At 42.1% G+C, this 25,228-nt stretch overlaps 2 protein-coding genes and 1 long non-coding RNA gene across 8 annotated transcripts in view; 2 read left to right on the plus strand and 1 right to left on the minus strand.

The window, feature by feature from the left end:
* Positions 1-13,768, plus strand: plekha4 (pleckstrin homology domain containing A4). 3 transcript variants are annotated; one of them, XM_086016404.1, is made up of 25 exons: positions 1-203; positions 977-1,245; positions 3,363-3,432; positions 3,513-3,611; positions 3,686-3,758; positions 3,858-3,958; positions 4,656-4,774; positions 5,078-5,287; positions 5,449-5,734; positions 6,301-6,360; positions 6,483-6,581; positions 7,371-7,421; positions 7,496-7,576; positions 7,695-7,847; positions 7,934-8,032; positions 8,380-8,488; positions 8,585-8,652; positions 9,548-9,706; positions 9,770-9,854; positions 9,961-10,016; positions 10,364-10,498; positions 11,026-11,352; positions 11,569-11,690; positions 11,782-11,849; positions 12,563-13,768. In XM_086016404.1, the coding sequence occupies exons 3-25, from the start codon at positions 3,364-3,366 to the stop codon at positions 13,450-13,452; spliced, it is 3,519 nt and encodes a 1,172-aa protein (XP_085872530.1). In that variant the 5' UTR covers positions 1-203; positions 977-1,245; position 3,363; the 3' UTR covers positions 13,453-13,768. The 3 variants fall into 3 exon arrangements, with proteins under 3 accessions (XP_085872530.1, XP_085872529.1, XP_085872531.1); XM_086016403.1 differs by having other exon boundaries at positions 1-1,245; XM_086016405.1 differs by having other exon boundaries at positions 1-1,245; positions 9,596-9,706.
* Positions 7,178-15,180, minus strand: LOC147129369 (uncharacterized). Of its 2 annotated transcripts, none has more exons than XR_015082519.1 (6): positions 14,527-15,180; positions 11,061-11,278; positions 9,742-9,827; positions 9,557-9,649; positions 8,579-8,676; positions 7,178-8,466 (listed from the first exon to the last, which is right to left on the minus strand). It is a non-coding gene; the product is annotated as an uncharacterized LOC147129369 (long non-coding RNA). The 2 variants fall into 2 exon arrangements; XR_015082518.1 differs by having other exon boundaries at positions 8,579-8,681.
* The window catches only part of LOC147129370 (liprin-alpha-3-like), a 20,170-nt gene continuing 9,566 nt past the window's right edge, over positions 14,625-25,228 (plus strand). For all 3 annotated transcript variants that reach the window (XR_015082517.1, XM_086016401.1, XM_086016402.1), the window contains exons 1-7: positions 14,625-14,779; positions 18,287-18,930; positions 23,040-23,141; positions 24,109-24,273; positions 24,572-24,646; positions 24,752-24,811; positions 24,990-25,118. Coding sequence is in view for 2 of the 3 variants with exons in the window: in XM_086016401.1 (XP_085872527.1) it covers positions 18,580-18,930; positions 23,040-23,141; positions 24,109-24,273; positions 24,572-24,646; positions 24,752-24,811; positions 24,990-25,118 (882 nt within the window). In the remaining variant the exon portion in view is untranslated. The remainder of the gene's footprint in view (positions 14,780-18,286; positions 18,931-23,039; positions 23,142-24,108; positions 24,274-24,571; positions 24,647-24,751; positions 24,812-24,989; positions 25,119-25,228) is intronic.

Raw genomic sequence — 25,228 nt, forward strand, 5'->3', positions numbered from 1 at the left:
CGTCACACACATTTTGCTGCGCAAAAGGAGGCAGCTGTCAGTCAACGAGCTGATTGTAGTGCATGTTAACAAGGCAGAGGCAGGTCATAAATATTTCAAGAGCAGTCCCCGGTGAGAACGGGACATCTCGGCCCTCTGAGGTCGCAACCTTTCTGCTCCAAACCAAATGGCCTGGACATGTGAACTAATTATGAGATGGCATGGTAACTATGTTTGGAGCTTCTTAACAGGAATACGGTGCACCCTTGTGCCAAAATGTAGTATTGGCTTCATTTTATCTCAGCACTTAAAATGCCTTTGATAACTTCCTCATGTACAACATTGATGCCGGCTCTCTTGGGATATGACAGCACACCACAAGAATCAACTTTCAGTTTAATTCTCCAGCATCCCTCTAACGTTCTCAGTTTGTTTACAATGCTGCCGCTTGCTTCTTAACTGGATCACATGAGATAGAGCACATCATAACCATTCTGGCCTCCATCTGTGCATTTGAGAGTTAATTTTAAGATTCTGCTACCAAGCTATGTAATGACCTCCAGTTTTATTCCAGCATGAGACTCGAGCCCTTATATTTGTGTCTTGTTTGTTTTGATAGTTGTCTTATGTTTAGTGTTCTTTTTTTTTGTTTGTTTAATGTACAGCACTTTGTTTCAACTATTGTTTTAGCTGCTAATTAGCGTTAAGCTAGCGGTCTGAAAGGCAAAGCTATGTGGTTGTTTTGTATAAAGTGTAATTCTCTTTGTTTTGTTTAGCGACAGTAAACTTGAACTAGGAGTGGCAATAACAGCTTAAAGCCTCTTTTTTGACGAATTGTTCACTATTTTCCTTCTTAAATGAGTTAAATTTATCTGTGAGCATGTGCTGACTTCTCCATGATGGAAGCTCCAAGATGACATTTCAACAAAGCAACAGGCCCTGATAGATGACTGACCAGCTGTTTTTTTTTGTTTTTTTTCGCCCATAAATTCCTCAGTCACAAGCCCACGCTCAGCAAAAGACAAGAGAGGCTGTGGCCGGGCATGCCGGGAGGGATGAGGAAGACCGAGAAAGGGTAGTGGGGAGGGTAAAGGAGGAAATCACTGACAGTGTGTCAAGAGCATGGAGAGATGAACAGACGCTGTGCAGGTAGAACACGCAGCCAGGGAGATTGTACATAAAGACAGCTTACACAGACAACCGGGAAGTGGACCAGCTCAAAGTGAGATGCTGTGAGGACGCCTGCCAAGTAGCACAATTAGTCAGGTATGACAATACGGCATTTTTACTATCATTTTCAACTAATATGATATTTTTGTTTGTGGAATACACCGTTTCAAGAAGTGTTTAATGAGACACAGAGATCCTAATTAATCATTTTTGGACCAAAAATTCCCTTTTACACAGTGTTTGAGTTCGACCACATTTGAATTCACCTTAACATGTTTTTATGTGTAACTATAGTGTAGTTTTACTCCACGTTCATTGCAAACACAAAGCATATTCCACATTGTTTTCACGGTTATCAGTAGTTTGGCCATCAAGGTCAAATGAGATGCGATGCTTCTCTTGATTGTAAATGTCGGCAGCGTGTAGAAGACATGCAAATGTTTCCAAGTCCACAAAGCTCACTCTGTGTGGCGCACACACTCAGCGTTTGTCCTCTCTTCCATCATCGCCATCATCATTTTGCATTTCAAGTCTTCTCTCCCTAACCAGCATCCCCCCCCCCCCCTCATTATCAAGATGTTGCAAAAGTCTAACAATAACACCCCCAGAAGTGGGGGGAATCTAGATGACTCTCATCTCTTTGACTTGACAAAGACGGGATTGTTGGGAATCATTTTGTCCGTGACTGACTTGAAAGGAGATTGCGGTTGGCGGTCAGCTGATGGGGGCGGGTGGTCGGGGGTGGGTTAACGCACCGGTTTTTTTTTTTTTTTCCCTACAGTCTTATCTTTTTCATCTGCTGTTTAAACAGGGTCAACAGTTCAGGAATAAATGTATACTGATCATCAGTGAAGGAAGAGAGCAGTGTGGAATGTATCAAAGCCTTTGAACAATTGTAAGAAAGACACTTTGAAATTGCCAAATGAATAATAATGATAGCGACACATTTTGAATATTGTCTTGATAGATTAAAGGTAAAATTGGCAATAAATAAAAAAACCGTTTTGTCATGTTGGTTAAAACGACCCTAAACAACAGCGCCCAAGGAAAAACAACCAATCAGAGACAGGGATGTGACTGATAAGGTGATGGTCATTCGTCAAGATTGGGACAGAGAGGACTAAAAAAAATTTTGACAAATAGGGATTTTTGGGGGGGGGGGGGGGGGTTCGCACACTCCCCCTTTAAATATATTGAAATATTCTTAATAATGATGATGAATATATTCAAGAAAGTATTTGGATTCATTTTTTTGCACATGCGCGGCATTCTGCGTCACATTGATGCTCATGTTGCTCAAAATTAACAAGAAAAACTAAGCACAGTGCATACAAAAATTTGTGAACAGATCACACCATTGTTTCTCAAGTAACTACAAAAATGTACAGTATGGTCACTTGATGTATTGGATACATTATTAAAGTCACAGAATTTCCAAGTAGCCCTTGCTTCCTTCTGTTTTCCTGTATGTGTCCCTCAGAGGAAAAATAATCTTCTGATATTGAAGTTACAATAAGAATAGTATTCTACAACAAGTATTACTAGTCATGATGGAGTATTCGTTATGTTTGTTTTTTTCGTCATTGAATCGATTACAAATATGTGCACAGTGCAGTTATAATAAATTCAAGGTAACTCAAGGGGGATTATGGGAAATGAAGAAGCACGTGGCAACAGAAATAAACGTGGTCACACATTTGTTGCCTCCATCTTTTGTTGGTAATCCTCAGCACTCCCCGGCCGCATTCCTTTCGTTTGGGACATATATCCCTCGTCGTCCCATTCCGCTCGGCCATTCCCAAGTCGCTGCCAAATTTTTTTTTTTTTTTTTTTTTCCTCAAACACTCCGAGCCACTAGGGCCTTGCAGCTGTCACCTGTCACTTCTGTAGTCATATAGTAGAGATACTGGGTGGCCCAGAATAGAGTAGCTGCAAGTGGGTTGAGGACGACAGCGAGTTGACATGGGAGAAAGGACAAGTCAGAAGGGAATGCGGCTTGTGTGTTCGGAGGCTTCGGGGTGTTTAGCGTGGGAATGATTCGACACAACAAGGTTGTGGTAAGTACTCATGCTTCGGCCGGCAAGCGCACAATGCACACTTGATTTGACTATTTTTCATTCATTTTAATGCCTTGTAATGTAAAATTGAAAGATTGAGGCTATAGTTGAGTTTATGAATGTAAACATGTATTTGCCTTTAAATGTCCTCTGCAGGATGGATGACCAGGACAGATTGAGCCAAGCATCCAGCGTGGCCACCATCTCATACTTTCCCGTCAGAAGGGTTGGTTTGATCTTATTACGGTTGGATATTGTGTTTGTATTTTCAGCTTAAACATGTGACTTCATCATCAAACTGTCCAGGAAAGCGATGGCAAGTTGCAAACATTCGGCAAAAGATGTCAGGCAGTCAAAAGAGACCCCAACTGCCCCGTGGTCATCAGAGGATGGCTCAACAAAAAAGTTTGTGTTTCATTTAATTGCAGACAAAATAATATGAATCAATACTATTACCAAAACTCTCTTTCCTTTTATAGGACAGCACTGGTTTGAAATTATGGAAGAGAAGATGGTTCGTCCTCTCCAACTACTGTTTGTTCTACTATAAAGGTTTAAATTTGTTATCAGCAGGAGACTTGCTCATTTGTCGCGTGGTTGCGCAACAATGAATTGCACTCACTTTGTTTACTTGTTTTGCGCCCCAAACAGACAGCAGAGAAGAACCGGTGCTGGGTAGCATCCCGCTTCCCAGCTACAAAATCTTATTCTGCACGCCGAGAGAATGCAAGAACAGGAAGTTCACCTTCAAGGTACCTTTTTTATTGCGCTTTTGTGTATGATAAAAAAAAATTGAAAAAATAAAATGTAAGACCTTATCAAGTTATGTATGAGCATGAAATGTCTTTGTATTATTTTTAAGACATTGTAAATGTACAAATCCTAATCTGTTCTACTGGTAGTTCCTGTATTAAAGAAATATGCAGTGGATATAAAAAGTCTACACACCCCTGTTGAAAGGCCATTGTTTTTTTGTGACATAAAAAAATAAGAGCAAGCTAAATGAAACCTTTTCCACTATCAATATAACTTATCTGTAAAAAATCTAGGGTGTAAGTAAAAATAACTTCAAAAGAGTCTCAAAAAGATATATATCTTTTTTTAATTGAGTGGCACAGATTATTAACGATGGAAAAGGTTTTACCTTGAGCTCCTTTTTTTTTTTTTTTTTACACAAAAAAAAATTGCACTTACACAGTCGTGTGTAGACTTTTTATACCCATTGCATGTCATTATTTGACCTGATAATATTCTCAATTGAACACTGGCTGTTGCTGCCATGGCAACACCAGATCGCCTACAGTGTAGCATCAATGCTAACATCAGTCTCAAAATCTCCTCACTATCCACAAAAGACACTTTTGTCAAAATTAGTGGAACTGGGACGCATAACTCACTTACATGCGACCTTAACACTTTTCGATGTTATGCATAAAAAAACAAAACTAGGTGGTGCACCAGGGAATGCGCTCCTATTACTTCAGCGCTGACACTCAGGAAGACATGCTGGGTTGGGTCCGAGCTCTCAGTCAGTCTGCTTCCATGGAGATGGACGGTTTTATGCACAGGTATGCGTCGCTCTCACAAAACAGAGATATTTTGACACTACGGGAGAAATTTTACAATTTCGCTTGATGGGTCCCAAAATGATTTATTTCCTGCAACTAATGTATCTTTGTTCATCTAGCTATGCCAGTGACATTTTGTGACAGGCGGAACAATTAAATGCTGCTTCTTCCATAATCTGTGTCCAATTTCCAACTAAACAGTCGTTTAACTGGCTGGTGACGATCAGGGGATGTCGTTGATATTTGTCAACTGTGGGAATGTGAAGCCCATTGAGACTTTCTTGACTTCTTGAATCTTTGCAGACGCTGTTCAAGCTACCAAGATTTCACTCAGATAGGCGGCAGCAGTGAGTCGGTGGACTTCCCAAAGTCTCCCTCGGATGAGGAGACTTGTCCAAAACCGAGACAGGTCAGCAGAGCTCTCAGTGAACCCAGTCATCTGAGCGGGGGAAGGATCGTGACGTCAAAGCCGGAGCTGAGAGGCAGGAGGAGTGCTCGTCAGAGGAACTCAAGGTTGCCGCCTGCGTTTGAGTCCGAAGACTCAATCCTGCTTCTAATCCACCAAACCACAATTTAAAAAATGTCATCAAATTGCCCAATTTAAAACTTTGAGTTCTTTTTTTTTTTTTTTTTTCAAACAGTGCAGTAGTTTCACTTGTTTTGCCTTTGCGCAGCCCTTCAGCCCGAACTCCAAGCCATTGGGGTCCAAACCTGGAGGGGGATTCTCTCCCTTTCATCACATCGCCGACACATGCAGAAGTAATCGGCGCGGGTTCTTTGACCTCCAGGACTCCGCTGGGGTCTCGTTCTCACACGCCGGTGGGAAGGGTTGACATTCGACCGCACGATGACTCGCTCACGGTGCCGGACACGCTGTACTACACGCCCGCCTCACCCAAGATGGAGTTCAGATCCACTCCCACCACTCCGGTCACAGAGAGATGGCAGAACGTCAGGAAGGTTAGGATCCATAATATTTTCATGTAAACAATTGGATAAATTCATGTTTTTTTAATAGCCTCTACTGGGTATTAGCGCATAAAAGTAACAGACGACGTGGGGACAGACTTCAATCAATTAAAGGATCAATTTGTGAAAAGAATAAAAAATGGACATTGACCATATTTGGTCATGTGTGGTTTCTGCCCAACAGCAACCATACCAAATGTACGACAATAATTTTCTGTGGGTAAAATGTACAATTTTTCAGTTCCACCTCATATTGTTAAGAAGCAGAGCTGCAATGTTGTTGGATGCACAGATTATCTTCTGATAAGCAGCACACGCTTGAACGTTGACTGAAATTGTCGACCTATTGAGGGAGTATTTGTGCACATCCCTGAATCCGCTTCACCGATTGACGAGTCTAGTAAGTGGCGAGGAAGTGCTGCCTCAACACGTGAAAATAGAACTAGCTCACCCTTTGTGCAAATACTTAATAGTAGTTTTAGGCTAGTACGTAAAGTGTATATGTTCATTTGAATTTTACAAGCAGTCTATGGCATATTTCACATCTTTCTTTGTAGCCTTCACCTGTATATGGATCCGTGCATCATGCCCCCACTGGGCGAAGACCTTTAGGAAAGGTGAAATGTATACAAACCGCCTGTTGTCTTTTTGCGTATACTGTATGTCTTATTATTTATGTCGCCAATTTATCTTTAATGTGTTAATTAAATGATTTATTGACTGTTGCCTCTTTCTTTAGAGCTACTCCGCAGGGGCCCACGCAGACCTGCTGCCTCCTTTGCCGCCCTCAACCAGGGTTGCACCTGCGCACCACCCCGCTCACCGCAGCCATTTATCTGTCAGTATCCCAACAATATTGTGTTTCCATGTCGTCTTTGGGTCATGTCCACTAAAATGTTGTGAGTGTATGTGTGTTAACTCTATATTCCTATATTGTAGTTTAAATGTGTTGTTGTGCGATGCAAAGTGTAACCTCTCTGTCGTTGCCTTGGCAACTGAGAATCACTGATTTCAAATCCGTGATTTGGAGTGTCTGTGTCACCTATACCTATAGCAGAACAATTAAGTGCTCATCCGCTAGATGGCAGTAGGTACAATTAAACTGTATCTAGTGGAAAGTCATGCACTATAATAGCTTTGTGTCATAGTTAATTATAGTTAATGAAAACTAATGAAATAACTACAACTAGAATTGAACAAACATTATAATTGAATAAGATATGAGAGTTCTGAAAAAAAATCACATTTTCATATTGGTTAATTTCATACGTGAGCCTTGGAGGTTTATTTTAAATGCTTTTATTTCGGTATTACAGAATAAAAAATACTTAATTTCATTACACAATACTTTTTGTGACCATTTTATTTTAATCCTACACGAAACAAATAATTACAAATAAAATCTAAACCAAAACAAAGCATTTTTTGAAAAAATAAAAACTAATGTAAATAACAAACCCGTTCTAAGAAAAAATTAAAGTAAATTTGTTGGCGAAATTGAGACAAGATCTTTTTTTTTTTTTTTTCCTGTCTACTTTTTGTGACATTTTCTGTTTGGTAGTGCGCCACAATTTTTATTTTTTTTGTATTTTTTTTAATATAATCTCAAGTATTGCTGCTCTTACAGCCTCCAAAGTCTGATCCAACCTCAATCAGACCTCTGGAAAGTGATGCTGATGTGAGTAGCGACAATAAGAGCATCTCTAACGTGTGTTCTTCTGAGCTCTCATCATCGTTTTTCTTCTTTTGCAGGCTGTGTTGACAAGGTTGTGTGGCTGCGACAAGCTTCTGCAGTCTTTGTCCGTTGAACTCTCGCAACTACAAATGGACAAGGTCGCTAGTGCGATAGTTGCCAACGGAAACAAAAAAAAAAAATAACCTTCTTTGATAAATATTTGGATTTTTTTTTTTGTTGTTTTTTTTTTTTTTAGCGTGAGTTTTCTCTTAACAGGATAGTGTCCAGTGTGCGTTAGAGGTGTTGAGGCTGCAGCTGGAGGACTGGAGCAGCCAGGGACCCCGGGCCCAGGAGGAAGCCCTGACCCAAAAGGCTTTGCTGCAGGAAGAACTGGTCACAATCCGGGCCAGAATGTGTGACGTGTCATTGGTGTGCAAATATAGTTGAAGGCAACCAGGAAGCAAAAATCGTAATTTCATCTCACGTTTATATTTGCCTCTGTACTTGTCCTTCAGGAAATGGAGGTTGTGTGGAGTCAGTATGAGAGAATGGAAAGTGAACTTTGTGTATTTCGCTCACACCTGCAGCACGTTTGCAACTTTGGGATGCCGGAGGTATGTTTGCCCGAGTTGAAGTTAACCATCAGACAAAAGAGAATTACGAGTTGTTTAGCTTAATGCTAACAAACAATGTAAAACTTCATTGACGGGCTGATGAATAGCATCAGTGGTGTATATTCTTTATCCTCTGCGTAGAATGACTGACAATACCGCAGTTTACTGAGGAGTTTTGACCCGCCTCATGTATTGTACATCAGTATGGCTGGATTATACTGCCCCCAGGTGGCCAAGTTGCATAATAAATAAATAAATAAATACATCCATTCCTCATTAGGAAACACATGAAATATGTTTCTGTTTTGAGAATGCTGTTCCTTCTGTCTTTCCTTGCCTGCTTCCAGGAGCAATCTCAGGCCCAGCGAGAGCTCTGGATGATGGAGGACATTCTCGCAGGGTTAAAGGTGAACAGGGACCACTTCCGCTTCCTGCTGGGTTTTCACAAACGCCACAGTTAGTATCGGTCCCTCTCTGACATGTTATCTACGGTTTAGATTTGTCATGTTGCTCAGTTTAACTGAATTAACCAAACCCCTGTCTTACGTTTAGTGTTTGAGTCGTCAGGCTCGCATCCTGGATCTCCTGGTTCTGCAACAGAGATGCCTCATGTGCCACTAGTAGGGCCTTTGTGTTTCTGTCAACTGTCCTTTACAAGTGAAAATATGGATTATTGTCAGATATAACTGCTCACTGAGTTTTGTTTTTTTTTCTTTTGGGGGGGCAGTTTGTCCACAAATGGAAAAACTGGCCTGGCTGACAATTTCTTTTCAACATTGAATTAAGATTCAAGGGGAATTAAGTGCTCAAATTAAACCCCCAATCTATTCATCGTCATATTAAGGGGGGTATCTCAAAACCATCATTTCAAATCCCAAACTTTGTTTAAAACCCTACTTTGAATCATTAACCATAGTTTAAAACCATACTTTGAAACCCTAACCCAAGTTAAAAACCCTACTTTGAAACTCGAACCATAGCTTAAAACCCCAAGTACTTCATACAGGTCACACATTCTGATACCTGATTTTTTTTTTTTTTTTTAACTTCAAATTTGTAACAGTTGTGACCCTACTTGGAAACACAAACCCTCACCCTAGTTTAAAATCCTACCTCAAAACCCTAACCCTTCTTTGAAACCCTAACATTGATTTTAAAACCATTCTTTGAATCCCTGACTCTAGTTTAAAACCCTATTTGAAACCCTAACCCTAATTTGAAACCGTAAGCACTTTAAAACCTGAGGTTGCACATTCTGACACCTAATTTTTTTTACTTACACTTTACAAATTTGTAACAATTGTTAAAAAAATGTGTCCCTACTTGAAAAAGCAAACCCTATCCCTAGTTTAAAACCCTACATTGAAACCCTAACTCTAATTGAAAATCCTACTTTGAAACTCTATCCATAGCACAGTGGTTTCCCGGGGCAACAGTCTGATTCTGATTTCCCCCGAAATCAATGCCCCCACCCTCTGCACAACCCTCCTGGTCTCAATACTTGTGTCCATCCAGTGTGCAAACCTCAAAGGACATTTGACAGCCTCAATGTCTCAATCCCAGCCGAATTTGGATCAAGAGCCGCCGCCAGTCCGCCCTCCTTTACCCCGGGAGCTACTGGAAAGCATTCAGAGCAGGAGCCAGGACGTCGGCTGGACAGAGTCCCGATATGAGGTGAGGACAAAGCATTGAAGAAACAAATTTCACACTTTTTATGGATCTGTTGTCATCTTTCAGGGGATGTACGACGCCGATCACATTCACAGGAGAGGCAACAACCCAGCCGACCTCCTTCCTGTGAAAGCACACAAGGACGCATCTGGTTTGCTATGATTCATACAAACAACAATTAAAAGAATTCTATTCACTTTTATTACTCTTGTTTCACTATTTATCTTTTTTTTTTTTTTTTTTTTTAATGTCTGTAGCATCTCAGTCAAGCACTAAGGGGATCACAGCAGATACAACATCCCACTCAACCAAGGTTCGACTCTTCATATTTTCCACTGTGCTCGTTTACCTTGGCTAATGTGCTCCCAAACACGCATCCAAATATAGAAACACTCCAAAAGTGATTTTACCCCTTTGCTACCGCAGCCAAATGGAAATTCTTTGATTCTGACATCTTCCCTGCAATTAGGGCATGTTGCGTTACTCGTGTTGGCCGACAGGGGACCTCGGCGGAGACCCCCCCCCCCCTCCCGGCCCCTATCACACTTTGCTCACATACCGCATACATGCACACATGGGTACCTTCACATATGCACGCATGCTCACACGTGAATATCGGCACAAACAAGTATGACGTAAAGTAGCCATTATCGCCTTTAGAAGACGAAGATGAGCGAGGAGGAGCAGATGGAGAGGATGAAGAGGAACCAGGAGAGGATGACTAATAGGAAGAAACCTCCCATACCGTCTCCAGCTGCCAAGGCCCAAAGTCAAAGTTCAGAAACGCAAGAAGAGGTTTGTAGGCTACTGCTACTTATGAAAGCGCGTTTGTAGGGTTAAAACTTTACTGATGATTTTTTGGGCTTTTATTAGTTGAGCAACATTTATTCATGACGTAATCACCATGTCCGTAGCCTAAACAACCGTAAGAGCTGAAACACATTTTCAAAACACGTGCAAAACATTAGCAAACACCTTTCACATTCAACACTCAATATTTACAAACACGAATAATTAAATGCATCAGATTACACACCTTTTGCCTCTTTGGAGGGGTTGCTAGTGTAACGTGAGACCGTTTACTGTGTCTCCGTAAGTCTGTGTCGCTTTTGACAAGCATGAACCTAGTTAATGCAATCAACATGCTAATTTATGCACTGCGCTAAACGATAAACACTACACAGGAAGTCACCATTTTCAAAGCAAATTTCAACATAAAACTATTAACTAATGTTGTCGAAAAATCTGATTACGGTTATTTACAGCGTGTTTTTGCGAACTGGTTAATATTTTCTGTCCACTGCATTAACGCTCTTCCTCAGGCCCCCTTTCCTTTAAGGGTGACGCGGGTGGTTACCGCTGTGCTGCCGTCTTCCCTGGTGGCCCGGCGGGTTTCCGTGGAGGATCCACCGCCCGAGCTCGAAGCCCCGTTGCCGGAGCAGGTCTCGTCGGAGGCGAAGCGACGACTGCAGGAGCCGGGCAAAAAATCCAGGCCGGCACAAGTCTCGGCAGAGAAGCCCCAGGAGCATTTTGTAACCAAGGCAGGCCGACTCGCGGATGTGAGCAGAGCTGCTTCTGCGGAGATTTCACAGAAACATTCATGTGAGCCATTGGAAGGTCCCAGAGATGGACGCTGCGCTGAAATTAAGGTTATTTGATTCGATCACTAAATTAAAATACAGTAGTCTAGCATACACTCTTAAAACTGCTGAGTCATAAGTAACCCAAATTGGGTCAAATGGATAACCCAGCTCCGGGACCAAAAGGTACCAAGTCAATGCTTGGTTATTCCCAGCACATTGGTTGAAAAAGCATTAATGTCATGACTCTCACTGATTTGATTTTCATTGGAAATGCTTGAGCAGGCTGTCGAACGGCCCTCTTCCCTCTTGACCGCCGACATGGACTCTGACCTCTGTATGACCCCTGAGCAGCGCGAGGCCAAACTCAGGCGTGTGGAACGTATACGGCAGCGAGTCATACAAAGGTACAATACCAAATAGTACAGCGTGGGCTGCTACTGTTAGAACAGTACAGTACTGTAAGATAATAATAACCTCTCAATCTATATCTTTTAGTGCCATTATGCCAGTCAAGCGGGATGGGCGTCTCCATGACACATCCGGAAAGCAAAAAGCAACATCAGGTAGGCTACTCACTGTATTTTGTCTTTTTGCTATTTTGTTGGAGATGAATTGATATTTCGTTCCAGTTTGATTAAGGGCGGTGTAGTCTAGCATGTGGTTAGCATAAAGGTTTGGTTTTGGATCTTTCTGTGTGGACTTTGCATGTTCTCGATAATGTCTTGGTCTCGGTTGGTGTGGTCTTGACCATAACGTTACCAACAACATACATGTTCCATTAACTCAAGACGCTTAAAGCAGAAGTCAACTCAATAATTTTCTTTACAAGAATATTTTCTATGCAAGCCCACTAATTGAAACAAGGCATTCCGATAAATATTGCATTTGTTTTTAGCCATCTCTGGGGGCGGCCATTTTGTCACTTCTGTCGACTGAAAATGACATCACAGTTGCTCATTGCTCATATAACGACCAATCATGGCTCAGCTTCAGGAAACGGGCAAGCCGTAATTGGTCGTTACCTGAGCCCTGAGCAACTGTGATCGCATTTTCAGTCGATGGAAGTGACAAAATGGCCGCCCCTAAGGTGGAGAAAAATGGGTGGATTTTGCCACTCATATTCCACAAATGCAATATTTATCAGAATGCCTTGTTTAGACTAGTGAAGGCGCATAGAACATATTATTGAAAGTAATTATTTGGGGTTGACTTCCCCTTTAAATGCCCATTGGTGTGATTGTGAGTGCAAATTTTTAGCAGAGTTACGTTCCTCCAGATTCCCCGGTCCCTGGTGCAATATCACAAGTTGAAAACAAACAAAAGCAACATGTTGACAACTCAAAGAGTCCCATCAAGTTCGGAAGCAGAACCCAGCACAAAAGTTCCGGTCGCAGGGCAGGCGTCGCCACTAAAATCAAACGGCCGTCGTCGCCGCATCCCGTCACGTCTATGACGGTCTATCAGAAAGATGGCGGCGAGGAGTCAGACAAGCAGGACCTTCACGAGGCTCACGCTAACGAAGACGACGAGGGCAATAACCCGTCTTCCGATTTGAGATCCAAGTGGTTCCTCTCCACCAACCACCGTCTTGAATTCCTACCACTGCGCATCCATGATGTCGACGTCAGCACTGAGGAGATCACACGCAAGGACGAGCACCCCACTTGCTCGGACGATGGCAGCGACTCCGGCGTGATGTCTTTGGCAGTCAGTCAGAGCTTGGAGAAAATGAAAGAAAACCACTCGCTGTTCTATAAGATCGCCTGCGATATCAGCATCTCAGACACGGACATACCCAAGAACGACGGCAATTCCCGAGAGGAGCTTGTCATCACCGAATGTGTGGTTAGGAGCTCGTCCGATCAGGAGGGCAAAGATCCAAACGCGGACCAGCTGGTAGCTAACACCGTGGACGCGCTCAGGTTGTACATCCAAGAAACAAAACACGGGGATCCGGCTCAAGACACAGCTTACGATCAGGCCTTGGAATGTGGCAGAGATGAGAATGGCGGGACCAAAGAATCTGAGGAAAGAAGTTTGGGCCAAGACAAAGAGGACCAGGATAACACAAAGTCTTCATCCGGCTCCATCCACAATCAAAAGGGTGTCAGTCGGACTGCCTCTTTCCAAAAGGCAAAAGTAACCGTTTTCAGGACCAGTTTGTAAGATGAATAACCTTACTTGTCAAAGTGAAATGGAAGATAAGCTTCACGTCACAAATATATGTTGGACCAGAAGTTTTTAAGTGCAAAATTCTTGGGCCACCATAATTTGTTTCAGCAGTGCTACACTCAGCTGACTTCAGTTTGTACTCTAACTCATTAATAAGATGCACACATGCAAATTGTTCTTGTCACCCTGAGCATAACACTTCTAACATCAGTTAAATTAAACGGACGGATATCATAGTTGGCTAAATGTTCTTGTTTTGTATCGGAAACATCCTCATTAATAAAGATGCCGTGCTCTACATGGAAAGCCCCTCCAGCTCCTAATTCATTTGCACATTCTATATCTTCTTTTTTTTTTTCTTTTTTTTTTCTCCTACAAAGAACGTCCCAGAGTGCAGCTGCTGCTCCCTGAAAAGACCTGACGCAGAATTTAGACGGAGCCCCACAAAAAAGAAAAATGCCTTTGTCACTTTAAATCCTTGCCGAGTCTTAGTCGATGACATCATTGTCTGCGAGCACATTACATCATCCCTTCCCAGGCTTGCTCTCTTAAAGACAGCACCACCTTATGTTTACCCAGCCGCACACAGCAAGTCACACGAAAATGATAACAACATCAGCATATTGAGAGCAGGGTTATTATTAGATTGTATGCATGCGCCGGGATTTCTTTTTTTGGCCAACGACCCGCTGCAGTTTGAGAATTGGAGAAAAAAAAATCCTCTATTGAATTAATATGCAAGGGGATTTTGTTGACACTATTCAAATTTCTATTGACGTTAAATTAATATTATGGTTTTCTATGGGATTGCACCTGCAGCAGTTTGTGCACCTTAACACGCCCCCCACCCCCGCCATACACACACACACACACCCACCGTCATAGTGTTTTAATGGGGTTGTGCACAGGGCGCCGCACTGCAATGCATTAAAGTCTGTTTGCAAATAAAATGTCTGTCACTCACTTTGCGACCGCCCCACGCGCACACCGCATCAGCATCGGCGTGCACGCGCATAAATCACAGAGATGCGGAGAACGCTGAGAGAATGTTTCTTTAAGACCCATTACCTTCCAATCCCACCGAGAGGGGGGGGGTCTGTACTCTGTGCTAAGGAGGCGTAACGTCACTCTCCCTCCCCGCTCCTCTTCCTCGTCGTCGTTTACATGTGGAAAAAAAAAAAGAGGGGGGGGGAATACACACACACATACACACACGTATTAGGAAGAGTGGGGCTTTTCTCGGATCCGGATGAGGGGCGCCGACCCACGCAAAAATGGACCCGAGGACTATTTAACGCCAAGCATATCCACGACGGCAATGGTAAGAATGCAACTTTGCAGCGAGACAAAACAATGGATGCGTGCACACTAAAAAAATTGCAAAGGCAGGAAGACTATACCGTGTGTGTGTGTGCTGTCACCAAACCACTGACAGGTGTGCTGTGTACACGTTTTATTTACCGTGTGTAGGCTACAGCCAGTCAAAGCTACTTAAATGACAACCACCTAATATAGAGCAATTGTGGACCCTGCATAGTTGGAAGCTGCCTTAGAGGCTTGAATGTACTGTTTAAAATTCGCAATATAGATCGGGGCCTTTGGTCAAATCAAATGAAATGCATTGAAAATGTGTTTTAGGCATTTTTGTGGTCCACCTCGTGACGTGGGCTCCGCAGGATGCACGCCATGTATGCATGCCTGGTTTTATCGTGATGTTTGCCATAAAAGGTTCGTTTAACAACACCCCCCCCCCCCCCCCCACACACACACACACACATTGGATGTTTTACTAGAAGAATGCATTCGAGGGCTGTTTCCTCCATCTATCTAGCCGGCGATCATCGTCGACCTGTCATCTCGTCATTCTTTCCATTAGTTCATGTGCATGGTCCGTGGATTCTAGTGGCAATGTAAAAATAAAAAAATAATAATCAGAAAAAGAAAAAAAGGCGTGTTTGGTTCGGTTCCGGGTGTTTTCATCCCCGCAAAGGAGCTGCCGACAGTCACTTATCGATTCCAATGATGCGTTTCTTCACCCATGGGTGGGGGGGAGGATGGGGGTCGGGGGTGGAGCGGGGGGAGCCGTTTAATGGCATTAGAAGTGGTCCAAAGGGGGTTCATCACTAGTTTTTGGGCTTTTACTTTAGTCGAGTTGCAGGTGTCATTTACTGGTCATCTTGTAGGTTTGGGAAATTGCGCCTACTACCCCCACCCCCACCCTCCGCCCCCACTTCACCCAACCCGTTCCCCCCACCCCATTGTTTACTCAGCACCCCCACCTATTCTGTATTGTTTAATTTTGACAAACAAACATTTCAATATACAGCCCATTTATTGGCAATTTTCTTATAGTCCGTGATTATAATAGTCTACTGTGTACTGTATTGTACTGTGTACACTTGTGGGTGATGCAAGCTCACAGGTTAATAATACTATAACTTGAAATTGAATTGGAAAAAAAAAATGAATACAAATAGGTAGAGACAGAATTGGCTTTGTTTGCTAGCTATTTTTCTTATGCCCAAAAAGTACAGTTATATATACAATAAGGGTAGGAAATAATTCAATTAACACTTAATTGGTTTGAAAAGTATTATATAATCAATTAAGGCTGGAAAACAGAAATACCTTTTTAAAAAATGGTTAGTTAGTGGCTACCAAAGGCTTTCACCCTTCCAGGGTCAAAAAGCTACAGGTATGCTCACAAAAGAAAAGAATCAACCAATATGACCAAATAAGACACAATAACATATACAGTATTTGTTGAAACACACTTTTTAGGACTATTTTGAAGTACTGGGATATTACCACACCAAACGTAGTTTGTACATTGTTGGTCTGGTTATGCAGGTACAGAAAAACTGTTCCCAGAAAGTTGGAAGCAGAGAGTTGTCCAAAATGTCTTGGTAAAACTGGTAGCCTAGCTTCCATCCGTGTATAGCCTCAGTCATCCTGTTCAAGGTCATCTGCAAAGGTCGACTCAAGACACCTGGACTTTTGTTGTTTGTTAAGACGTTTCACCTCTAATCCAAAAGGCTTGTTCAGTTCAAAATTTGAGGTGTTTCCCAGCATGGCTGCTGAGAGACTGTCATGCATACCAATCAGGTGTTCACTTGCCTGCTGGCAAAAAAAAAAAACTTGTTGAGGACACTCTTTCACGGGAATGAGATAATGTTAAAGTTGGATGGATGTCAGGATATTGCTAAACACACAAAATAGGCGATGCCTCAAATCGCCTCCTCTGTTTTTGGACAACTTTTCCAGTTTGATGGATGAATGGATGGTCTGGGTTAAAATAAAGAATCAGATGGCAGTCTTAGGAGGTCTAGAGACCAACATTTGATTGATTCAATGCTTGATTTAGAGGTGTGTCGCAAAGCTTTTTGTCTGTGTAGCATCTCTGATTAGGTCCATCTGTTGTTCTACAATATTTGTTTTGCAACAGCTACCAACTCAAATGTCTCGCGTCCACCTTCCAGGCAAGAATAAAGTGCAATTTAAGTAAATGCAGCTATCGCAAGCTCTGTTTTGCATCAGTGGCCGTCCGTCAGTGGACTTTATTTACTGTGACACGCAGCGAAGATGCCAAGTGCTGTTAGCCAGCTCGCCTGCATGAGAAGCTAATTCAAAGATGTATCAGCCGTGACCAAAGAACACTTTTGGTCCCTGGAGACCAGTCTAGGGTGGACCCTGCCTTTCACCCAAAGTCAGTAGGAATAAATCCAGTTTACCTTTGTCGGGGTAAGTCATATAGAAATTGGTTGGATGGCTGTCCCCAAAAGTTCATGCGAACAGAGAAATGCTTTATTGCGGTGCCCAGGCTCACTGACTGGCACGGGACGCTGAATAAGTATAACGGTCTTGTGGATGAGACAGTGAAGAATAAGAGAGGCAAGAATAACACGGCGCACTCTATTAATGTGCAATCCATTGCGTTTTTGGCGGCGGGTTCGCCCAGTGACACAGAGGCCGTAATCAGCGAGAGAGGAAACTCAAGATCGGCGCAATATGCAATACTGTTAGTCACAACAGCAACGCTGATTAAATGAAGATAAGTGGAGTGAGATCTCATTTTCAAAGCCCTTACGTCAGATTTTTCATTTCTTGTCAAGAGGAAAATGGGAAGATCAATACCATTCTAATGTCTCGCCACGGCGAATATACAGTATGAGGCTGCAAGTTAGCTTAGCTTAGCACAACGAGGCAGAGGGGAAGTGCTGTCCGCCTCTGACAGTTGGAGATCTAACGCAATCTAACGAGGATCCAATCCAAGAGTTGGGAGAAAATATTACAAAAATAAAAATCATTTAAATATATATATTTTTTTTTTTAGATATTAAGTTGTCGTTTGCAGTAAGCAGAGCTTCAGTGCATAATAGAGAGCTACATGAAATGGGCAAAATATCTGGAACATCTCTCAGTCAAGTACAGTACACCAACGAAAACTACAAGCGCACTAATAAACAGTTAAGATTAAATGACTAAAAACGAGCAATGTTATATGTAGAAACTTCCTATAAAGACTCACCATTGAAAAGAGTGTTGCCACACCGGTGCGGCACTTAAAAAAAAAAAAATAAAAAAAAAATCACCCCTTCTCACTATTTTGTCTTTCTCTGTATGCACTCATGGCTGACAATGAGGCGCTCTAAAACGGCCACACAAGTGGACTATCAGAAGGGAATATAGTAAACCTAGCTAGGGTTAGGGTTCCCTAACCCTAACTTCTCATTGTACCTGAACCTGGAACAAATATCGCTCAAAGTTTGCATATTGTCATTGCAGCATGTCCGAAATGTCTGACATCATGCATTTGCTTCTGTTGCAGCTATTGCGCGATGCAGTGAGAAGTGCTACCTTGTGGACACAGTCAAGGAGCACGTCCCCTCCTCAAGCCCAATTTTTCCGCACAGACTCTCCCCATCCCCGCCCGCCGCCCACCAATAAAAACAGGAAAATATGCTCACCAAAGGGATTATATTCCTCCAGAAATGTAAAGTTTTACATTTTGAGCATCCTATTATAATTGTACGTACAATCTCGTAATAGCCAAGACTTTTTTTTTTTTTTTTAAATTTTATTTTGCAAGCCTCCTGTAGTTGACACACACTCGCCGGCCTCATGATGATGTGCGAGGTGATGCCCACCATTTCTGAGGATGGGCGAAGCGGCACGTCCGGGGGCTCCTCCTCTCCTGCCGGGACCGGGGTGGGGGGACCAGGCGGTGCGGTGGGAGCGGGAGGAGGAGGGGGGGGCTTTGGCGGGAGGGATATCCGAGGAGGAGGGGGAGACGAAGGAGGCAGCACGGGCAACCTGGAGTCTCTGATGGTCAACATGCTGACGGAGAGGGAGAGGCTGCTGGAGAACCTGAGGGAGACGCAGGAGAGTCTGGGAACGGCGCAGCTACGCCTACGGGAGCTCAGCCATGAGAAGGAGTCGCTTCAGAGGCAACTCTCCATCGCCCTGCCACAGGTGCGTCAGATTGCGTGTGCGGTCGCAACATTAGGTACACTTTAAAATACGGCGGAGCGATTCATCGAATTCAAATCAAATTCAATTTTCAAAGCGCAAAGGTGGCAATTTTGAAATGAATGCCACGCTTGTGTAGTCGAATTTTGTGAAGTTGTAGTGAGTTAAAAGACTGCAAGTCAAAGTGGTTAGTAAGTTAACAGCTCTAATTGAAGTAGATGGGTGGGGGGGAATGGTCTTTCATATTAATTCATAGTTTATTGGACTTTATTTTTAGCACAAGACTAAAAAAGTACAAGACCAAAATAATTACCGTGTGTATAATAAATCTGATATAGTTTACTGCAATACACATTAATTTATTGCTTGTGTTTATTGAAAAAAACCTGGGAAGAAGACAAAAAAAAAATAAGCGCATATTATCTACCAATCGCAATATCGAAAGGGGGGGGGAGATGATTTTTGTCGTCGTCCAGCCCTACTTTACAATCTAATTCAGTGATAGTCACTTGATTGGTCAGATTTTTTTGGGGCTCAACCATAGCTTTAGTCCTTCGTTCATTTCAGCATCTCTCACTTTGTCCTCTTTTCATTTGTTACCATTTGAAATTGAGAACATGCCGGTAGTATTGTCTAGATTTGCTGGTTTGTACAATTTATGAAGGATGACATGACAAAAAAAATGACAAATAACAAAAGCAAAGCTAACAGAATTGGTTCGTTGTATTATGGTGCACCCCTGCAATGATATTGCGCTTTTGTAGGTACATTATAGCAAATGATTTCTTTCTTTGTGAGAGCTTGACATCATTCCAGCAATGTCATGACATCTTTGCTTTCTTTTGCTTTTCTTTTCTGAAAAAGTCCAACATTTTGGAACTAAGAAGTCTTTGGGCTGTGGAAAAAATGTGCTACCATCTAATTTCCCCCGTTAATTTGAATCTGCCGACAATTAGTTGTTATGTCATCGCCACATTTCTCATTTATCAAAACTCTTGTTCGATTGCGTACCTGTTGAGATTGATGTGTTCATTTTGCGTGGCTGCCGAAAGGAAGCTAGCACCCTGTGAGGTAACTGTTGCTGCCATGTCCTATCACAGTCTGGTGGCGTATGAGTACTTGGCAGTGAAGTGAGCTCATGAGACAGTAAGCCTTTGCAGTGACAGTTCAAGCAGCACGCTAAATGAATGCTAAAATCCTCCTTTCTGCAGCCTGGCTAATGTTTCTCCACCGTTAAAGCGGGTTTGAGAGTCCCTCTCCGATTCCCACTTGTTGTGTCATCAGGTGCCGGTGATAAATAATGCTGCAAGATATTTGCGAAATGGTGGAAGCCCAATTTGAATGAATAGTTGATGGTCTAGGATTCCTCCTTAGCATGCTGGGATGATTTGCTGATTAATAATGAGTGTTATTTGAGGATTTTCTCCTCTAGCTATGATGAACAGCTTTGGCGTTTTCCTCCGGGATCGATCCCCCACTTCTGACTGTGTGAGGAGTTTACAGGCATGTTTACTTTGCTGTCACACACACTGCTGTCTTCTCAGCTGTAATGCTGCGAATCCTGCCAGGGTCCACAGAGGAAAACGTGTGAGCACGAGATAGCTTAATCGAGAGTCTTCATCTGCGAGTTGTGGAGAGATTCAAGCACACGATAGTCGCTTTGTCTTTAATTAAAGAGTTTAAAAGAAGATATTTCTATTATTTGGGGGTGAATTTAGTCAAATGAGCTTTTTGAATTTCTGGATTCCAGGTTAGGAGCTAAAGATTTTTATTCAAGGGTGACAGTAATGTACATTTAGCTAATTAATGGCGTTGGGCTGAACAATTGATCAAATTCAAATGGACATCACAATTTTTAAAAATGTATTTATATAGTGCCTAATTGAGTTCAGTGCTTAAGAAGGGAAGTTCACATGTTAATAATCTAATCAGACTTGTGACAGGGGTCACTATGAAGTTGTGTTTGCGCCGTTGTGGGAGTGAACACAGCCGGCATATTTCCGGAACAACGAAAGCGGTTCCACTCTTTCCCTTTAAATTCAGAGCAGGAGCAGCATTGTAGTGGTGACTATAATATTGATCTTCTCAATCCAAACAAACATAAAATGACAGTTTGAGTTTATCCTTACAGTATATAGCCTCAGCCTTTATCCTAGTATTACTAGGCCCAGCAGAGCCACGACCCATTGTGCAACATTAATAGATAATATCTATACTAATGGAGAACAATATGGTGAGTGGACTACTGATAAATGACATTAATGACAACTCACCAGTATTTATAATTTATGACTGTAAATATAGCAAAAACAACCAAGATAGTAAATTACAATACAGGCGAATAAGGACTGAAGAGGCCACGGAAGCACTAAAAAATGATTTAGTGAAAGAGAATTGGAATACGGTATGTAAAGGAAAAAAGTATTGATAAAGCGTATGATGAATTTCTTCAAATATGTAAGCAATTATATGATATTAACTGCCCAATCAAACAATACAAAATAAAACCAAAGCATAATGACAATCGTGGATAACAAAAGGGCTAATAAATGCTTGCAAAAAGAAAAACACTTTGAATTTGTGAAATATAAAAGAAACAGAAAACAAATATAAGAAATATATAAATAAATTAACCAGTATTTTGAAAAGATGTAAAAAAGAATATTAGACCAAACTATTAGGCAATAATAAATATAATATTAAAGGAATCTGGAATATTTTAAATAACGTAATTAGAAATGGTCATAGAAAGGACATCTATCCACCTTATTTTATAGAAAATGAAATAAACATTAACAATATGGATGAGGTTGTTGATAAATTCAACAGAATTTTTTGTCAGCGTTGGACCGAACCTGGCAAAAAAAAAACAACAAAAAAAAACAATCCTGACAGGGAACAATACTTATACTGATTTAATTGAAAGAAATCCATGTTCAATGTGTCTTAAAACCGTTGAAGAAAAAGAGGTAATTGATATTGTGATAATGTTTGTGAAGAATAAACATCTACCGACTGTGACGAAATTGATATGAAGACAGTGAAAAAGATCATTCTGGGAATGTCCAAATCACTTACTTACATTACCAATCGATCAGTTCACACTGGGCAATTTCCGAGTAAAATGAAAACTGCAGTAATAATAACGTCACAAAGCTTTTTGAAAGTAAATGTAAAGGTGTGTGTTTTCTACAATGTGCAGTGTATTTTGTCACGTCACTTTGTATACAAAAGAGAGCAGGCCGTCATCCCCGCCACCATTTTTGCTATTCATCGCAAATCGAGCGCCCGATTATGTTTGAGTTTGCATCTGAAAAAGATAGCGTGAAATGGAAAAAGACAAAAAAGAACAAGGAGGGCCAACTGAGAATCTGACCGTCATCCAAACCAGAAACAATCCCATCAGTCCCAAAGACCCACTGTGTTGCCATCTGTAGCCACCTCTCTTTGGCTCGTTGCTCTTCTCTCATTGAGCCACCGCGCTTCTGTCTATCTTTACTAGCACAAAGACACTAACTAAAAATGTCACACATCACACATAATACGGCCTTGGATTTTTTTTTTTTTTTTTTTAAACATCACTCTATTGAGAAACTCATAAATCAAACTGAATAAAATACATTGCTGATGCACAAGTTTGTTACGGTTTGTTGTGCGTGATAAGACACAGTGTTCCTGCTTCAAAGCTGCAAATGTATCCTCAGCGGCATTGTAAAATGACACATTCATCGACACTGAGTTTGTCGGGTTTATATTTTTTTTGGGGGGGGGGGGGGGGGGGGTCTCTCGTGCATTCCGGTGTAGGGCCATTGTGTAACTGTGTGATGTAATGCATCCATGTGTTTACAAGGCGAGTGGCGGAAAGTGTGTCAGTGATTTGCATGATTATTATGTTGTTTTACATCACAGCCTTCCTCCTGGTCGCAGCTGGGCTTTGTTTCCATTGCGCGGCTTATGTTTCCTTGTATATCTAACCGTATCTGAAATCTATTTTTATGTTTGGCCTGGGTTGTTTTCATCCCCCAAAACACACATCCAAGATCTAAACGACGCACCGTTTAGATGGTTTGTTTAGTCGGCCCCCGAACGCATCTCGCGCTTGTGTTCTGCAGGAGTTTGCTGTGTTGACGAAAGAGCTCAACGTTTGCCGGGAGCAGCTTCTGGAGAGGGAGGAGGAGATCGCTGAGCTCAAGGCGGAGAGAAACAACACACGTGTAAGATGTTTAGCAGCCATTTTGCCTGCACTATAAAAACAGTTGGGTCAAAAATAACCCAATTTGGGTTTATTTGAAGCCAATTGCTGGGTCCAAAATGGACACTTGGGTCGATTTGAACCAAAAATTGGGTTATTCATTTGATCGGATTAAATGAATGACCCAAAAAGTGCAGTATGCACTATGCTTGTCTGCTGCTGGATGTCATGCAACTTTAACTTTTAAACAACTAACAATTTGGGTGAAAAATTTAACCAACCCGCTACTTTATGACCCAGCAGTTTTAAGAGTGTGGCCGCCAAATGTATACACTCTAAAAACAGTTTGGGTTAAAAATAACACAATTTGGGGTCAAAAATGGACCGATACACAAATTGGGTCAATTTGACCCACTTTCTTGCATTGTTTTGTACAAAACAACCCCAAAGATGGGCTGTTTTGTAGGTAAAACAACCCCAAACATGGGCTGTTTTGTACAAAACAATGCAAGTAAGTGGGTCAAATTGACCCACGTTGTGGATTGGTCCATTTTTGGCCCTAAAATTGTGTTATTTTTAACCCAACTGTTTTTAGAGTGCAATTTTGTCAGAACTGCGCATGTGTGAAAAAAACAATTAGGTAACCTGATAACTCTACAACGGGTTAATTTGACCCGACAATTTCAATATTCTCATCAAATTTGACCCCAAAGGTATGACCCGACACAAACAACACAGGGATGGGGTTACCATATTAGCCATATAAACCGATACGTGGTTCATTTTATCCAACAATTAGGTTACTCTCAGAAAAAATAACTGAGAAATTTGACCCAACACAAGCAACCCATAAACTGGGTTGATGAAATAACCAAACGTTTTTTACTGTGTGTATAAGCACGTTGAAAGCCTCAATGTTACATCTTCCTCACCTGCTGTGGCTGGACATGCGGGTGGGACACTGACCACATCACCACTCACTTTGACAGTTGTTGCTGGAGCACCTGGAATGCCTGGTGTCCCGTCACGAGCGCAGTCTGAGGATGACGGTGGTCAAGAGGCAAGCCCAGTCGCCAGCGGGGGTCTCCAGTGAGGTGGAAGTCCTCAAGGCCCTCAAGTCTCTCTTTGAGCACCACAAGGCTCTGGATGAGAAGGTGGCTCAAAACACTTGCGTTCTTTTGTCAATTAAACCCCTGATATTTATATTTACAGTGCTTTCACTCTTTGAAAAGAAAGCAAAAATAAAAATCTGAGAAGGATTTGATTGCGTGCAGAATGCAGGTCAGAGTCTTGTTTGGCTTAGGTTCAAATTTTGTGACTGCCGGCAGACTCTTTTTTTTTTTTTCCCCATTTTGTCTTCAGACTTCTTTCATTTAACATCATTCAGAGTAAAGCAAATGAATGAACCCAAATGAAGACCTAGTTGGCACCATTCCTCTCCTCTTCCCGCAGGTTCGAGAGCGTCTACGAGTGGCCCTCGAGAGGGTGTCCATGTTGGAGGATCAACTAGCAGCGTCTTCTCAAGAGGTAAAGCCGCATTCATTTGCCTTCCCTAACTAAATTGTACTCCCCTGTGACAAACTAATGTTGATAATTATTCTCCGTTGGCCTGCTTTGTGTGCTTCTTTCTAGGTAATCTCTTTAAGAGACCAAATTAAAAGGCGTCAACAAGGGGTGGACGGCGGGAAAGATGTAAGGGAGGGTTTTATGGTTGTTGGTTCCAGTTGTTTTGTTTTGTTTTTGTATTCGTGTTAGCGAGCAGAAGTCAGTAGAAAAGTAGATGTATGGGTATCCTGAGTGTGATTTCTACTTCCTATCAAATTTTGCATTCCCGTAACCTTACTCACTCCCATTTTTGTTGCCACCTCAGCGACTACCCAACGGTCCCGCCTCTGGCCTGGAAGACAGCGAGCTGGAAAGACAGCGGGAGGTAGAAATAGAGCGTCAGAGATCCGAACTGTCCCAGCTAAGAGAGAGGCTGGCCCTCATGTGCCGGCAGGTGAGCGGATGCTGTTTTTTTCACATAATATACACCATTCAGTCGCACAGTTTTCATCAAGGCTTGAATCTGCATATGGTGGATGTGAAAGGTCTCGCCGAGTGATACAC

Source organism: Filicampus tigris, chromosome 19, assembly GCF_054856515.1.
Source record: "Filicampus tigris isolate MCC_2025a chromosome 19, RoL_Ftig_1.0, whole genome shotgun sequence".
Taxonomy (NCBI): Eukaryota; Metazoa; Chordata; class Actinopteri; order Syngnathiformes; family Syngnathidae; genus Filicampus; species Filicampus tigris.

What these genes read in the sequence shown, in the direction of transcription:
- plekha4 (XM_086016403.1), top strand. Translation starts at nt 3,364, where the DNA reads ATGGATGACCAGGACAGATTGAGCCAAGCATCCAGCGTGGCCACCATC. An exon ending in GATGGCAGAACGTCAGGAAG is followed by an intron (nt 5,735 to 6,300) that starts GTTAGGATCCAT and finishes CTTTCTTTGTAG; the next exon opens with CCTTCACCTGTATATGGATC. An exon ending in CGGCAGCGAGTCATACAAAG is followed by an intron (nt 11,691 to 11,781) that starts GTACAATACCAA and finishes TATATCTTTTAG; the next exon opens with TGCCATTATGCCAGTCAAGC.